This window comes from Mandrillus leucophaeus, unplaced genomic scaffold (genome assembly GCF_000951045.1).
Source record: "Mandrillus leucophaeus isolate KB7577 unplaced genomic scaffold, Mleu.le_1.0 Scaffold251, whole genome shotgun sequence".
Classification (NCBI taxonomy): Eukaryota; Metazoa; Chordata; class Mammalia; order Primates; family Cercopithecidae; genus Mandrillus; species Mandrillus leucophaeus.
The window spans coordinates 1,532,977-1,548,343 of NW_012102599.1; the positions used below are offsets into that span (position 1 = coordinate 1,532,977).

General features: G+C 39.5%; 1 protein-coding gene across 1 annotated transcript; it reads right to left on the reverse strand.

Annotated features, from left to right (window-relative positions):
• Nucleotides 1-4,997: 4,997 nt before the first annotated feature.
• TLR10 (toll-like receptor 10) lies at nucleotides 4,998-15,001 on the reverse strand. Its single transcript, XM_011983528.1, has 2 exons — nucleotides 14,932-15,001; nucleotides 4,998-7,611 (listed from the first exon to the last, which is right to left on the reverse strand). The coding sequence occupies exon 2, from the start codon at nucleotides 7,547-7,549 to the stop codon at nucleotides 5,114-5,116; it is 2,436 nt and encodes an 811-aa protein (XP_011838918.1). The 5' UTR covers nucleotides 7,550-7,611; nucleotides 14,932-15,001; the 3' UTR covers nucleotides 4,998-5,113.
• Nucleotides 15,002-15,367: the final 366 nt, after the last annotated feature.

Here is a 15,367-nt window from a genome sequence, read left to right on the forward strand (position 1 = left end):
AACTTAGAAGTAAACTTCGAAGATGGCAAATGCTGTGGAGAAATAAAAAGCAAGGAAGGTGAACAATGAGTGCCGCCATTTTCTACTAGGTCATCCAGGAAGTCTTCAATGGAAATGGGATTGGAGCAAAGATTTGACGAGCAAAAAGAATACTGAAATAAATGTCTCAGGGAAAATGTGAATTGATTTAGAGTCCACTCCACTGGTTTTTCATTAAGTATGTCAAAATGATGATTAGAATGTGCATGTGTTGTTAGAGGATTAACAGTTACCCTTGAGGCTGCTCGGACACCACTAACAAGACAAGTATCTCACTGTGAAGAGGCAGACATGGGGCTGCTGTCGGGAGTTGTGCTGGCCAGGAGCCCCTACCCAGCCTCCCTAACCCTAACCTTGAACACCCCTACTGTTGGCTGCATCTTTGTCCTTGAACACCCGGAACGCAATGTTGTCCAGCAGCTCAGAGCCCCCATCTGTGAAAGAGGGCAGTGTCTCAGCAGCTGGCTGTTGAATAGGTGTACAGGTGTAGGCCACTTCCAGACCCACAGTCGGGAGTTTTTCATTGTACTTGTCCCCCGGGGGACTTCAGGATGCACCACCGACCCACTTCCTCCCTCAAGTGGGTCCTCAAGGAGCCCTATCCAGGGTTAAAAGCATCAATGGCAGCAGCATGTCATGGGTCACAGCAAACCAGGTGGAAAACTGAGCTCAGACACCAGGGAATGTATCCCCAGCAGGGTGCTAGTGATTAAGTTGCCTTTGAAACCTCCAGGGGAGAAAAGGCTCCCCATTATTTCCCATCCTTTACGTAGAGAACATTTTCGGGCTCCTAGACCATGGGTGGCTGACCTGAGGAGCAGTCCCCATTGCAAGTTACTGATGGCAAAATAATGTTTTTATCAGGGATGGAATCAGGTGGCAAATACAGGAAGACTGTATTTGGCCATGGAGGAAGACTGCAGAGAGAGCCTAGACCTCAAATGACTTTGGGGAATATAGATGGGCTAATCAAAGTGTCCCATCCAGGGCTCTGTTCTTGAGAATTGCAATAGAAAGAATGAGAGAATAAAAATGAAATGCAAAAAGGAAAGGCCACTTGGTTGTAGATTGGAAGGAAAAACTTTAGGAGTTAAAAGACTATGACCTGGGCTTGGGTGGGTCATTTAAAATTCTAAAGCCTCAATTTCCCCATTTGAAAGTGAGAGTTATACTTGACCATCTCCAAATTCTCACTCACTTTTGATATGTCTAATCTATGCTTCTCTTGAATGGTTCATCATAATAGATAAAGGAGTGAATTTTGGGGAACCATTGCCAAAAATTAGATGTAAAATTCCTTATTCCCACTAATCTGTTGGGATTCAAGGATTGCAATTCCATTTCAGTACAGCCCTCTTTGCCACATTTACTGAGAGAATACAGATCATTCTCAACAACTCAACTGTTGACGTCCAGAAAGGATTACAATGTATCTGTAGAGATGCTAAGAGATTGTGAAGGCCTTCTAAGGAATGCACAGACAGACTTCACTTAAGAGCTCAGTTTCCTCGGGGAAAATAAATGAAAGAAGTTCCAGGTTGACAAATAGCAAGGAAATAAAAAGGAACTTACAAGCTCCAGAGTCATTTTTAAAACATGATCGGAGTTCATGACACCGGCTGCTGTTACAGCATTCAGTCGGGGTACGTCACTTCCACATCAATGTCGTGATTCAGAACAGTGGGTCTTTGTTGAAATCTGAGATTTCTTGGGTAAAAGTATATCATCAGGTTTGTATGAGGCTAGGTGTTACTTGTACTTCAAGCCTCAAAAGCAAATAACATTCAACTCATGTAAAATTTATTTTTTCTGATTGTAAGTCATAACAGTCAAAACCAAGCATATTAGGAAATTTTGGATGGTATTTAAGTTTCTGAGAAAGGAACAGCACAATGATTTGATAGGTAAGATTTAAGGATTACCCAGCTGTGAAGTTGCTGAGAGCTCAGCCTCATGTGTTATTTTTAAATTTGTATAAAACACGTCTATTTTTTAAATGGTATTGCTAAACTGAGGGTTCTACCATGAAATGACTAAATCCTGGTGACTTTAGGTCTAATCTTACATTCTTTGCATGTTCCAAATTAATTAAATGTGAATTAATTAATTAAAGCTGAATTAATTAAGCAAAGGTGAATTCATTAAATAATTAAAGGTGAATTCATTAACTAATTAAAGGTGAAAGTCTCATTTTGAATAATTGACTCAAGATTTACAAACCCTCATGCAGAATCGGTCTCACTCCTCCAGAAGCCAAGAATCACATTTACATCAGTGTCCCGCCCAGGAAAGACACCTTCCCCATGCTTTGTCCCCACTCCACTGTAGTTTCTTTGGGTTTCCCCTTCTGCCAGACAGACCATGGGCTCACCAGGGAAGAGAAAGAGAGATGCTCAGCCCCGAGGCTGCTGGACTCTAGCTCCTCAACTCCAGCTACTAGCCAAATGGTAGCATGGCCTGGCTTCTAGATCAACACCCAGTGCCCTCCCTGTACTCTCAGGTTGGCCTTCTTGAGTACAAATTTTAAAATAATCTCTAGCGTGAGGAACTCATGAGATCACAAACTATAAGAAAATGAATTAGATGCAGAATCCAGTTTTAACTTGTTTAGGGGATTAGTCTTAGTAGATGGTGTGATGGCTAATATTGACTGTCGACTTGATTGGATTGAAGGATGCAAAGTATTGTTCCTGGGTGTGTCTGTGAGGGTGTTGTCAAAAGGGATTAGCATTTGAGTCAGTGGAATGGGAAAGGGAGACCCACCCTTAATCTGGGAGGGCACCATCTAGTCAGTTGCCAGCATACCTAGAATAAAAGGAGGCAGAAGAACATGACAAAACTAGACTGGGCTAGCCTCCCAGCCTACATCTTTCTCCTGTGCTGGATGCTTCCTGCCCTCAAACATCGCACTCCAAGTTCTTCAGCTTTCGGACTCGGACTGGCTTCCTTGCTCCTCAGCTTGCAGATGGTCTATTGTGGGACCTTGTAATTGTATGGGTAAATACTCCTTAATAGACTCCCATATATATTGCTTATTGTGTGAGTCAATACTCCTTAATAAATTCATATATATATGAGCTTATATATCCTTATAAACTTATATATATATATATATAATATATATCCTATTAGTTCTGCCCCTCTAGAGAACCCTGACTAATACAGATAAAATGAGATTTTTAAAAGTAGATGCTTTTCTAGGTCAAGAGCAACCAAATTTTGGCAATTTCACATGACTTGAGCTCTACTTAGAAATCCTTCAATTCTGGATTCTCTGTCTTCTTACCTGAGTTTAACCTATTCCTGCTCTTCCTGAGCTTCTCAGAATATGCCTTCAGATTCCACCATCTATCCTTAAGCCAGCTGAGTTCCCACTAAGCTCTTCTAGCCAACATCCATTCCATAAACATTCATTGAGCACTGGTTCTGAACCAGGGAATGCTGCAGACACAAGGTCAGATGTATGTCTGTCTTAACCTTTGAGGAGTTCATAGTCTAGTGAGAAACAGAAACTTTAAACATGTACATAATTAGGTTAATGATAGAAATATGTCCAAAGCGTGAAAGAGAATCAAGAAGTATCATGCTTATGGGAAAGAGTAAGGAAGATTTCAAAGAAGAGTCAATATGTGGATTGTGTCCTGAGAGAACTGTAAGATTTCCTGAACAAACCAAAGTAGGGAAGGCATTACAGCAGGCGCAATGTGAAATCTGGGCTCTGGAGCCATGAAAGAACGCTGAAAGTTCTGGGGACGGGCCACTAGCTCCATAGGGCCCAATGATAGGATGCGAGGAGGGGCTGGGTGTGGTGGCTCACACCTGTAATCCCAGCACTTTGGGAGTCCAAGACAGGAGGATCATTTGAGGCCAGAATTTCAATACTGCAGTGAGCTACGATCGAATCACTGCATTCCAGCCTGGGTGACAGAGCAAGAGCTAGTCTCTAACAATTAAAAATAAAGAAGATGCAAGGAGATAAAAGGAGATTGGTGTCAGATCTTAAAGGAGCATGACGTACTCTCCCTGAATCATGTGTTTAAGCCACAGAATTTTTTTCTAACCAGAAAAATGACATGGTATTTATAAATTTGCAAAATTATAATTTTTTATATTTTATGCTTTTCTTCCTGTGACCTGCGAGACCAGAATGAAGAATCAAGCCAAATGAGTAGGATGTGTAGGCTTTAAAAACTATCTTTATTGTTTTTTTCTACTTATAAAAGAAATACAGATTCATTCTAAGTAATTCAAACATTATAGAAATATACAACGTAGAAATCAAATGCTCCCTGTAATCCAACCTCCCAGACCCAAACCACTGTTACTACATCTGGTGTAGATTTCTTTATACTTTTATTTCAATGGCAAAAGCCACAATTAGTTTTGCACCAACCTAATAGTTTATAACATATTAATATGTTTTTTCCATACCAGTAAATATAGAGTTACCTCATTCTTTTTAGTGGCATGTAATATTGTATTACATGTATTTGTTGAATTAGACCTTATGTTGTGGACATGAGGATGTTTTCCATTTTCTTTCTTTCTTTCTTTCTTTTTTTTGAGATGGAGTCTTGCTCTGTCTCCAGGCTAGAGTGGAGTGACTCAATCTCGGCTCACTGCAACCTCCACCTCCTGGGTTCAAGCAATTCTCCTGCCCCAGTCTCCCAAGTAACTGGGACTATGGGCGTGTGCCACCATGCCCAGCTAATTTTTGTATTTTTAGTAGAAACGGGGTTTCACCATGTTGGCCAGGACGGTCTCCATCTTTTGACCTCGTGATCCACCCACCTTGGCCTCCCAAAGTGCTGGGATTACAAGCATGAGCCACTGTGCCAGACCACATTTTTCATGATTATAAACAATCCTGGGATGAACACCTTTTTCCATAAGCCCTTATAAACTTGTGAAGGTGTTTCTATAGGATACATTCTTAGAAATCCTTCCAGAAACTGATATGAAGGGAATAACCATTTTTTATTTTAATGAATATTGCCAAACTGCCATCATAAAGGTTATATCAATTTACATCCCAACAGTGTGTGGTCCCCAACTTCCCTAGGGCTGTGGGATTTTATAGGCAGTCTGTTCTCATCAGAGAGACTGTAGAACCTCGAGACTCTTCATTTAACTCTGTGAATGTCTGCAGTTCATACATTTCTCTGGTGGCTGATATGTTAACATTAATAGCAACTCGAAGGTTTGCCCAGAAAAGCCCACATTTACGCCTATCCTTGGGCCATTCCAAGTATGCTTTTTTTTCCAGGAGAGTTTTCAGTTTATGACACCTTGTGGGAATGCAGTAGAATGGAATGGGTTCCAGTAAGATAAGAATTATATGATCAGAATTTTCATGGAAGAGATTGTGGTGGGCAAAGTAGAATTCAAAATGGCACCACTCATTCTGGACAAAGTTGGGAGACAAAACAAAGATGGACTTATAGCTTTTCTCAATGAAGCTTACAATATTTTCACTAATGCTCTTGCCAGGGTCAAAGTATCTTTCATAAAGGCAAATCAAGATAGAACCATCTTCTTTCTCTAGATTGGGGATCAATTCATTCTTCACCCACAGAGAATCATGTTCACTGTATGAAATAAATGCGTGGAATTGGACATTTCTCTTGAGTTGTTCTTGAGTTGTCTTCCTAACCCTGTGCCATGTTTGTGTGCATTGACCTAGCATCCTGAAATACCAGGGCAGATCAAAGTGGAGACAGCAGAAGGACACAGCCAACCCCAGAACTAGCATGATAACCACAATGGTGACAATCAACAGAGCTGTGTTGCAAGATAATTCAGGGAGATGAACATCTTTTAACCGAGTGCCCCTTAGGTTTAAAGGGTATTCACAGGTGTAAGAATCTGACCATCCAACCATCATGACCTCTGAATATGTTTCAAGCTGAATGAAATTTTTTAATTCACAAGTACACCGGAATGGATTTCTTCCCGCATTTAGAGTCTTAACTCCCTGGCAGCTCTGAACAAAATCCAGAGATGGGCTGAGAATTAAGTTCATTTCAACGTTCAGAATTGAAAGTCTACTGAAATGACTGCACCCAGGGAGATCAGTTAGGAAATTAAAAGCAATATTTAGCTCTCGTAAGGCCATCAGATGAATAGTCTCTTTAGGTACAGTTTGGATTTGGTTATTATTTAGGTCAAGTATTTGAATACCTTTGGGCAAGCACCTGAAGACAGAATCAGACAATTTATTGTATGACAGATTCATGTTGACCACAGTTTCTGGCCATGAGCAATTTTCATCATTTTTATGTTGTAATAGATTTTGACTCAGATCCAAGTGTTCCAAGGGTGTGTTGTTAGCAAAGCAACTCACTAAAGAAAGTGTCTCCAGTTTATTGCTATTCAAAATGAGAGTTTTCAAGTGAGGCAGTTGGATAGTTCTTTTAAACAACTCATCTGTTAAGATATTATTGGCAAAATTTAAATATTGGAATTTTGTAGGATAATTAGGGAAAAGCATATGTGGCATTTGTGCATTTGATATTGTCAGGTTTTCTATGTCCATTTTGGTCAAAAGCAAATAGATGTTATCCTGTTGAATGTAAAACACTCTGAAATGTACATGCTCCAGTTTTATAGTTCTCATTACAGTATTTGAGTAGTCAAATGAATTGTGGTCAAGATAAGCCTTACCACCAAAAGTCACATTTTGGATCTGAAAGTGTTCCACTGATGTATGCCAAACAAATTGTAAGATATGGAAAAGGTCGTCCCAGAGTAAATCAACTTTATTAAGTAATAGAACTGATGTCTTAGCATTTTCTAAACTAATATTTCGTTGCATTTCATAACTTACAAATTGGCTTTTGCCATCTATATTTGTCATTTCTAATATTTTTGAAGTCTTGATTCCATCACGCAAAAGAACCCAGAAATTTGTGTCCATTGGTAAAACAATGTGCAGTTTTGTCGTGTTTAAGATGGGCAGGCTACCTTCTTCATAATGAGAAAGAGTTCTGAATCCTAAGAAGACAGTATTTAGATGTAGATGAGCAATTTTCTGGAAATCTGATTTTTGTATTTTTGCCCCACTCAAACCTAGGATTTCCAGGTGTGACATGTTGCCAGCTTCCTCACAGATAGGCATGGTGTCAAAGTCATTAAAAGAAAGATCTAAATACCTGAGACCTGCCAGTAAATACCAAGTTACGCTCTTCAGTCTGTTATTAGACAAATCTAAATATCTTAACTCCTTGTTGAATTCAAAGGTTTTGAGATTCAGATGTTGAATTCTGTTATGGCGTAGAATCAAAACTTTCAGTTTGGAGACAGAATGAAAATCTGAACTCTGGAGTTGAAAAAGGAGGTTATAGGATAAATCCAGTGTGGTTGTGGCTGGGGTCAAGTCTGCGGGAACCTTTCTTAGAGACATGTTGGAGCAGTTGGTCAACAGTTCCCTTTCTTCTGGCAGCTCTGGAGCCTCGCCCTCTACTGTCATAACAATACTACAAAATATGTAAATGTTTCTGATGAGTCTCATTGTATTTCCAAGGATTTTACCACTGATTTCCTCATATGAATGATGAAGATGAGCTCAAAACCCTAAAAAGACAGTATATAATGTTAGGTTTTTATTTGGTTAAATCCTGTAGGACTTTTATTTGTGAAAAAAATGCCAACATCTGACTATATTCATCAAGAGGTTGGAATAGGGTCCCAATCTGTATGTTGGGTCTTTGACTTGATCTCAGAGCATTGGCTGAGAAGTCTCCAAGCTGGCTACTGTGCCATATCTCCGTTGTTGAGGCAAGTCAGGATTCTCAGAGAGGAGAAGCATAATGGCCCTTCGGTTTAAGAACCGCATTGTCAGGTCAGACTCAACACCCTCTCTCACATCTCCTTTTGATAGCCTGAAGATTTCAAGAAAATTGAAAGTAATTTGTTTTATTATCAGACACTGTGAACCTTTGACTTGATATCAAGGAGTTACCCCTCAATTTTTGTATTTGCGGATATAGAAAGTCCCTGGAGCTAATATTGGACTTTGAACACTTACCTATACAGATGGAAGTTTCAAAACAGGAAACAAATAGAATGATTCCTGTCCTTCTGCCTTTATATGTCTTCAGGTTAGTGGCAAAAGCAATCTGGATCACTGCCAAATAATAGTATTAATGTTGAGAAACAATTTCCAGGTGTGACATGTTGCCAGCTTCCTCACAGATAGGCATGGTGTCAAAGTCATTAAAAGAAAGATCTAAATGTCTGAGACCTGCCAGTGAATACCAAGCTACAATCTTCAGTCTGTTATTAGACAACTATAAATGCCTTAACTTCTTGTTGAATTCAAAGGTCTTGATATTCATCTGTTGAATTCTGCTATGGCATAGAATCAAAACTTCCGGGTTAGATTTCAATGTCTCAAGACACATACTAATTGCTTCGTGTATATTATTTATTTATCACCATACTCTGTGAGGGAAGTACTATTACTCCTATTTGATAGACAAGGAAACTGAAGGATATAGAATTCTGAGGACTTTGGGAGACATGTTAAGCTTCATGTGGTTTGATTAGACATAGAACAGAGGTAGTTGGAATACTAAGATTTTACAATTATTCAAGATATTTATTAAGTACCTATTCTGCCTTTTCTAGGCACTGGGGAAGTAGCAGTGAAAAGAACAGATTTCTGTTTTTACACAACTTACATTCTAGAGAGAGGGTAAGAAAAGAGAGACTGCAAACAACACAATACATTTATATGTTATGACTCACAATTCCACATGCCTGGGGAGGCCTCACAATCAGGGTGGAAGGCGAATGAGCAGTAAAGTAATGTCTTATGTGGCAGCAGGCAAGAGAGCGTGTGCAGGGAAACTCCCCTTTATAAAACCACGAGATCTCGTGAGACTTATTCACTATCATGAGAGCACGGGAAAGACCTGCCCCTATGATTCAATTACTTTCCACCAGGTCCCTCCCACAACATATGGGAATCATGGGAGCTACAGTTCAAGATGAGATTTGGGTGGGGACCAATATCAGGCAGTGATATTGACTTGAAGGAAAAATAACTACGATAAGGGAAACAGAAAGAGACTGGGGAGTGATTTTTTTGTATAGAATGATCAAAAAAGGCCTCCCTGATAGTGACATTCATACAGAGATCTAAAGCAGGTGAAGAAGCAAGCCACTTGTTGTCTAGGGAAAGAGTATTTTGGAGAGAGAGAACAGCAAGTACAAATTTAAAGATCCTGATGTGCTTGGAAAATGTGAGGAAGGCCTGGAGTGGAGTTAGGGGAGGAAATCAGAGAAAAGGTCAGATCTTGTAAGAACTTGGCAATTTTCCTCTGACTGAAATAAGAAACCAGCAGAAGATTTAGAGTCCAGGAGTGGCAGGTTCTGGCATACATTTTAAAGATTCCTCTGTTTGAGGCAACCTACAGAATGGGAGAAAATTTGTGCAATCTATCCATGTGACAAAGGGCTAATACCCAGAATCTACAAAGAACTTAAAAAAATTTACAAGAAAAAACAACCCCATCAAAAAGTGGGTGAAGGATATGAACAGACATTTCTCAAAAGACGACATTTGTGTAGCCAACAAACATATGAAAAAAAGCTCATAATCACTGGTCATTAGAGAAATGCAAATCAAAACCACAATGAGATACCATCTCATGCCTGTTAGAATGGCGATCATTGAAAAGTCAGGAGACACGAGATGCTGCAGAGGGTGTGGAGAAATAGGAACACTTTTACACTGTTGGTGGGAATGTAAATTAGTTCAACCACTGTGAAAGACAGTGTGGCGATTCCTCAAGGATCTAGAACTAGAAATACCATATGACCCAGCCATCCTATTACTGGGTATATACCCAAAGGATTATAAATCATTCTACAATAAAGACACATGCACACACATGTTTATTGCAGCACTATTCACAACAGCAAATACTTGGAACCAACCCAAATGCCCATCAATGATAGACTGGATAAAGAAAATATGGCACATATACACCATAGAATACTACACAGCCATAAAAAAGAATGAGTTCATGTCCTTCACAGGGACATGGATGAATGTAGAAACCATCATTCTCAGCAAACTATCACAAGAACAGAAAACCAAATATCACATGTTCTCACTCATAACTAGGAGTTGAACAATGAGAACACATTGACACAGGGAGGGGAACATCACACACTGGGGCCTGTCGGGGGATGGGGGGGTAGGGGACGAATAGCATTAGGAGAAATACCTAATGTAGATGACGGTTTGATCGGTGCAGCAAACCACCATGGCATGTGTATACCTATGTAACAAACTTACACGTTCTGCACATGTACCCCAGAACTTAAAGTATAAAAATAAATAAATAAATAAATAAATAAATAAATAAATAAAAAGATTCCTCTGTTTGTTGGGTGGAGATGACTGGGAGCCACAAGGCTGGCAGGGAAGACTCCTTGGGACACTATAGAGTAACTTGTGCCAGAGAGAATGTATCAGTGCAAGTGGAGAGAAGTGGTTAGATTCTAATTGCAAATTAGTAAACAATTTAACTACACATGTCCCCACCCCAGGCACTCTGAAGGTACCAAGGGCAGGTGATAAGTTAGTGTGGGAGTTTTTCTGCTTCCATTTGTATGTATCTGTTACACACTGACCCTCAACCTCCCTCAGACAGGTCACTCCCATAGACAAGCAGAGGGAGCAAAAGACATGCTCAACAGAAAGAGGATGGGGTAGAGAGACTTCTCTGTGTGTGTCATGCTCCCAGCATTCTGAGAGGCTGGATGGGAGGTGGGGGAGGCAGTGGGCACACCCACCCACAGGAATGCACACAAACATGGTGAGGTAACAAAGGTGGGGCAGAATCAAAACATACGGCCACTTAGAATGTTACCTCTCTCTCATCTGTATTTCTCTTCTCTAGAACCTTCCCAAGTCTGGTTTTTTCTTGAAGTAAAGAAATTCCAGAAAACCTCTGGAGAGCAGGGAGTGGGAGGGTCACTCCCAAGTTTTCCATTAGCAGCTGATACTAGCAAAGGAAAGAGAGCATCTTATCTCTAATCTTGGGAACACATACGATCATAGTTTCTTTGTGTGAACTCCCTTACATCGTAAACTTGGAGAATTCTTTTGTAAAAATATTAATTATCCACATTGATCATGTAATTTTTATATTTTGTAAACTTTTCTGGTAAGTGTTCTCAAACATCTTGGAGAAAAAGCAATAATTTTGGTAAGGTCACCATATTTAGATGATTTCTCAAAATACCAACTTTTCAGTCTGGGAGACACAGCGAGACTCCGTCTCAAAAAAAAAAAAAAAAAAAAAACACCAACTTCTAAAAACATGGTCAAATGACTTAGATGCCTCTGGCCATATTTTTCTTTGCTAACATTTCAGTGACTCCCTACAGTGTAATACATACTAAAATATTATACTGCATTAATATGTAAATATAACACAGTATAATTATCAGAAAAAAACAGGTGAATATTCTATTTAATTACCTTAGTTCCTGCTGGATTTTTTAACTGTTATATATTTAAGAGTAAGTTTTCTACATCTACTTTTAAATATTTCTAATAGAAAATCAGTTTACAACTGTGGCCTGGAAGTGTAACTACTACTCAAATTATTGTGTTCATAGTATCTAATGTATAATGATAAACTTTATATTTTCTTTCAGTTTTCTTAAAACTATACATTAAATTTCAGAATATGTTGATGTCCATGCCACTAGAAGCAGAAAATAATTTTCCATGAATTCATGATCTCTTCGGAATGACCTCTTAGTAAATAAACTTTCGTTCATTTGTTTATCAACTGTCCCCTCTCCATTCATTCCCATGATAGCTGTCTGTCTTGTTCACTTCTGTATCCTCAGCACATAGAATAGTGCTTGACACATGGTGCCAGCTCATTAACTACTTGTTGAATGCACATATGAATGAATGAATCCTTGTATGTATGAATGTCAACATTTTAATCCTTAGCACAACATGAGGCATAGTATGCTCTCATAAATATGCGTTGAATGAATGAATTTATGTTGTGAATTCCTGATATAGTGCAGGGCATGATGGTTAAAGAATGAGTTTGGTGGGCTGGGCGCAGTGGCTCAGGCCTGTAATCCCAGCACTTTGAGAGGCTAAGGCAGGTGGATCACGAAGTGAGGAGATCAAGACCATCCTGGCTAACATGGTGAAACCCTGTCTCTACTAAAAAAACACAAAAAAATTAGCTGGGCATGGTGGCACGCGCCTGTAGTCCCAGCTACTAGGGGGGCTGGGGCAGGAGAATCGCTTGAACCCAGGAGGTGGAGGAGGTTGCAGTGAGCTGAGACGCCACCACTGCACTCCAGCCTGGGCAACAGAGCAAGACTCAGTCTCAGGAAAAAAAAAGAATAAGTTTGGTTTTAGGGATTGATGGATCTGTGTTCAAGTCCAGTGTTAACCATTCATTAGCTATGTAACTTGGACCATTTATTTAATTTCTGAAAGGTTTAGTTTTATCATCTGTAAAATGGAGCCTGTGAAGAGGCGTAAGACAATGTATATAAATCACTTAGTACCATGCCTAGCATATCACACTTAATAAATGGTGGCAGTTATCAGGTCAAGACTTGGGAGAAGCGAGGAAGGCATAAATGTTAAGGGGATCCCAAGGAACTCAGGAATCAAGATAATGTTTACATGAAATATTTTTAAAAATGAAAATTAATGCCAAAATTGATGTTGAACAAAATATCGACATTTGTCATAAAGACAGGATCAGTATTACTGATTGTTTCTTTTGCCTCAGGCTCTATTATGGCTTGATAGGACCCTGGCAGTTATAATCATTAGGTTGACAAAGGTGCTTTTAATGTTATCATCTCATAGAGTGCTTAATTTGTAGCAACTGACTTTAAGCTTCTAGGTCTTACAGCCATGGCCCCTTAAGAATGCAGCAGAATCTAACCAAGTTGCTTTAGCTGGAACTCTCTGGGCTGAGAAGTCAGAGTTTCTCTTACCCACTTCTTCCTCCTGCCCAATACTACAGTCTTATCTGGGACTGTAATGGGAGAAGAATGAACTCTTTTTAAACTTCTCTTAATATAATAATAATAATAATAAAGGTCCTATCTCTCAGGCAATACTTACGCATTATGACATTTTATAAAAACAACATTTATATAGAGACAGGGTCTCACTATGTTGCCAAGGCTGGTCTTAAACTCCTGGCCTCCAGCAATCTTCCCACCTCAGCCTCCCAAAGGGGTGGGATTAGAGGTGTGAGCCACTGTGCCTGGCCTCATTAAAGCAATTTTAAAAGTAGGACGTAAACATTTTTTTTTTGAGATGGAGTCTCACTCTGTTGCCCAGGCTGGAGTAAAGTGGTGTGATCTCAGCTCACTGCAAGCTCCACCTCCCAGGTTCAAGCGATTCTCCTGCCCCAGCCTCCTGAGTAGCTGGGATTACAGGCACCTGCCATCACAACCAGCTAATTTTTGTATTTGTAGTAGAGATGGGGTTTCATCATGTTGGTGATGTATTCTATCAACAGTATATATATATGTTAATATCATACCCCTACTACTATGTTAAAAGCAGGTAAAAAAAAACAGGGAATGACCTTCCTTAATACATCTTTAATACCTTATCATTTAAAAGCCCAAGTCAAAAGACAAATGACAACTAGCGTTTTACCAAAGAATATTTAATCATCTAATTTCTCTTTTCCCAATGATATAAAGAAATAGAAAAGAGATTAAGAACCTATTGAATGTTGAATGATCTTTGCAACATAAGTGTAAGAATGACTTCTTTTTAGTATTTGCTATGTATCTGACATGGAGCTAAGTGTTTTCTGTCCATTATCTTGTTTAATCCCTCAACAACTCAACAAAATGGCGGCCATTATTATTCATATTTTACAGATGGAGGAGCTAAAGCCCAGAGGTAAAGTAACTTGCCCAAGATGGCCAATTGAAGAAGCAGAGATTTGAACCCAGACCTGTTTGTTTCCTTCTGGATGGTAGCTAAACCCAACTGGAAGGCACCTCAAACCTTGAAATGAGGTAGCTTAGGATGTAATCACATCCTAAGGACCAAATCACGGAGGTTGAATCCATTGATCTGACCAGCTGCCATGGCGGCCACTTCCTCCTTTCTCACCCCATGCCCCTCTCTCTGAAGCTTCATGCGGCTGCTGTGGGACACTCTGCTAGGTGCCACAAAGTTCAAGAGACTTTGCCTACACGTGTATATATTCTTAGGAAAGTTATAAGTTCACAAGAATTGAAATAAAACTCGAAGTGCATGCTATTCCTAATTAATAGCTCAATGTAGGTGGTCTGGGAGAAAGCTCATTAAGAAATCAAATGCTCACAGGTTGTTAACCATCCTCTTCTTCACAGCAACCACATATGGCCCTCTTTGTCCACTTCTGAAGGAAAGGGAATAAGAACTGCAATGTACAAGATCCATCAGATCTGCCCCTACCTTTAAACAGGTAACACAAATGCAGAACTTTTCAAAGGGGTAAAGGAGCAACAAATATGCCTTAAATAGCCAAAGGTTTCACCCAGCAGAGGTGAACATACACCATGGGGAAACAAGAGCTAGAGAAAACTTGCCACAATGCATGGGACCGTTCAATCTGAATAGAAGGGCTGACCAGGTTTGATCCGCAATCAGTGAAAAGAAACCCACGATCTCAAGTATCTGCAACAAATTCCTCAGATCAGTAGCCCCAAGGTCACTAATCATTAATCTAGACAAAACAGTAAATACTAAAAATCTAAATAACCCTACCTCCCTCCCCTCAATATTAGCTCGAATTATCTCCTCTTTAGAAAAGACCCATGCAGCCCTTATATCTTTTTAACGAGAGTTACAACAAACAAAGCTAAGGTTCTTACCCCGGGGCTTGCACGGTCTCAGCAGAGCTGCAGGTGTGTGGATGACTCGTTGACACGGTCAGAATTGGCTGCAGGAGCGAATTGAATCAAGTTTTTCTGTAACGCTTAAACCTCATCCGCCCTCTTCTGCATGCTAGTGGTATGGCATGTTATTTATATTCATTATAATCTTAGCACTTTTTAAAATTTTGGTAAAATACACAAAACAGAAAAGTTACCATGTTCACTATCTTTCCATTTTTATTTTTTACTTTTTTTTTTTTTTTTTTTGCCCAGATTGAATACACTTTTACAAAGCAAACAAAAGTTTGTCTTTCAATTACTGTCAGCTAAAGAGCATTTGCCTGCCTTTCTTTCTTTCTTTCTTTCTTTCTTTCTTTCTTTCTTTCTTTCTTTCTTTCTTTCTTTCTTTCTTTCTTTCTTTCTTTCTTTTTTT

Coding starts and splice junctions, on each gene's coding strand:
- TLR10 (XM_011983528.1), bottom strand. CDS start 7,549: ATGAGACTCATCAGAAACATTTACATATTTTGTAGTATTGTTATGACA.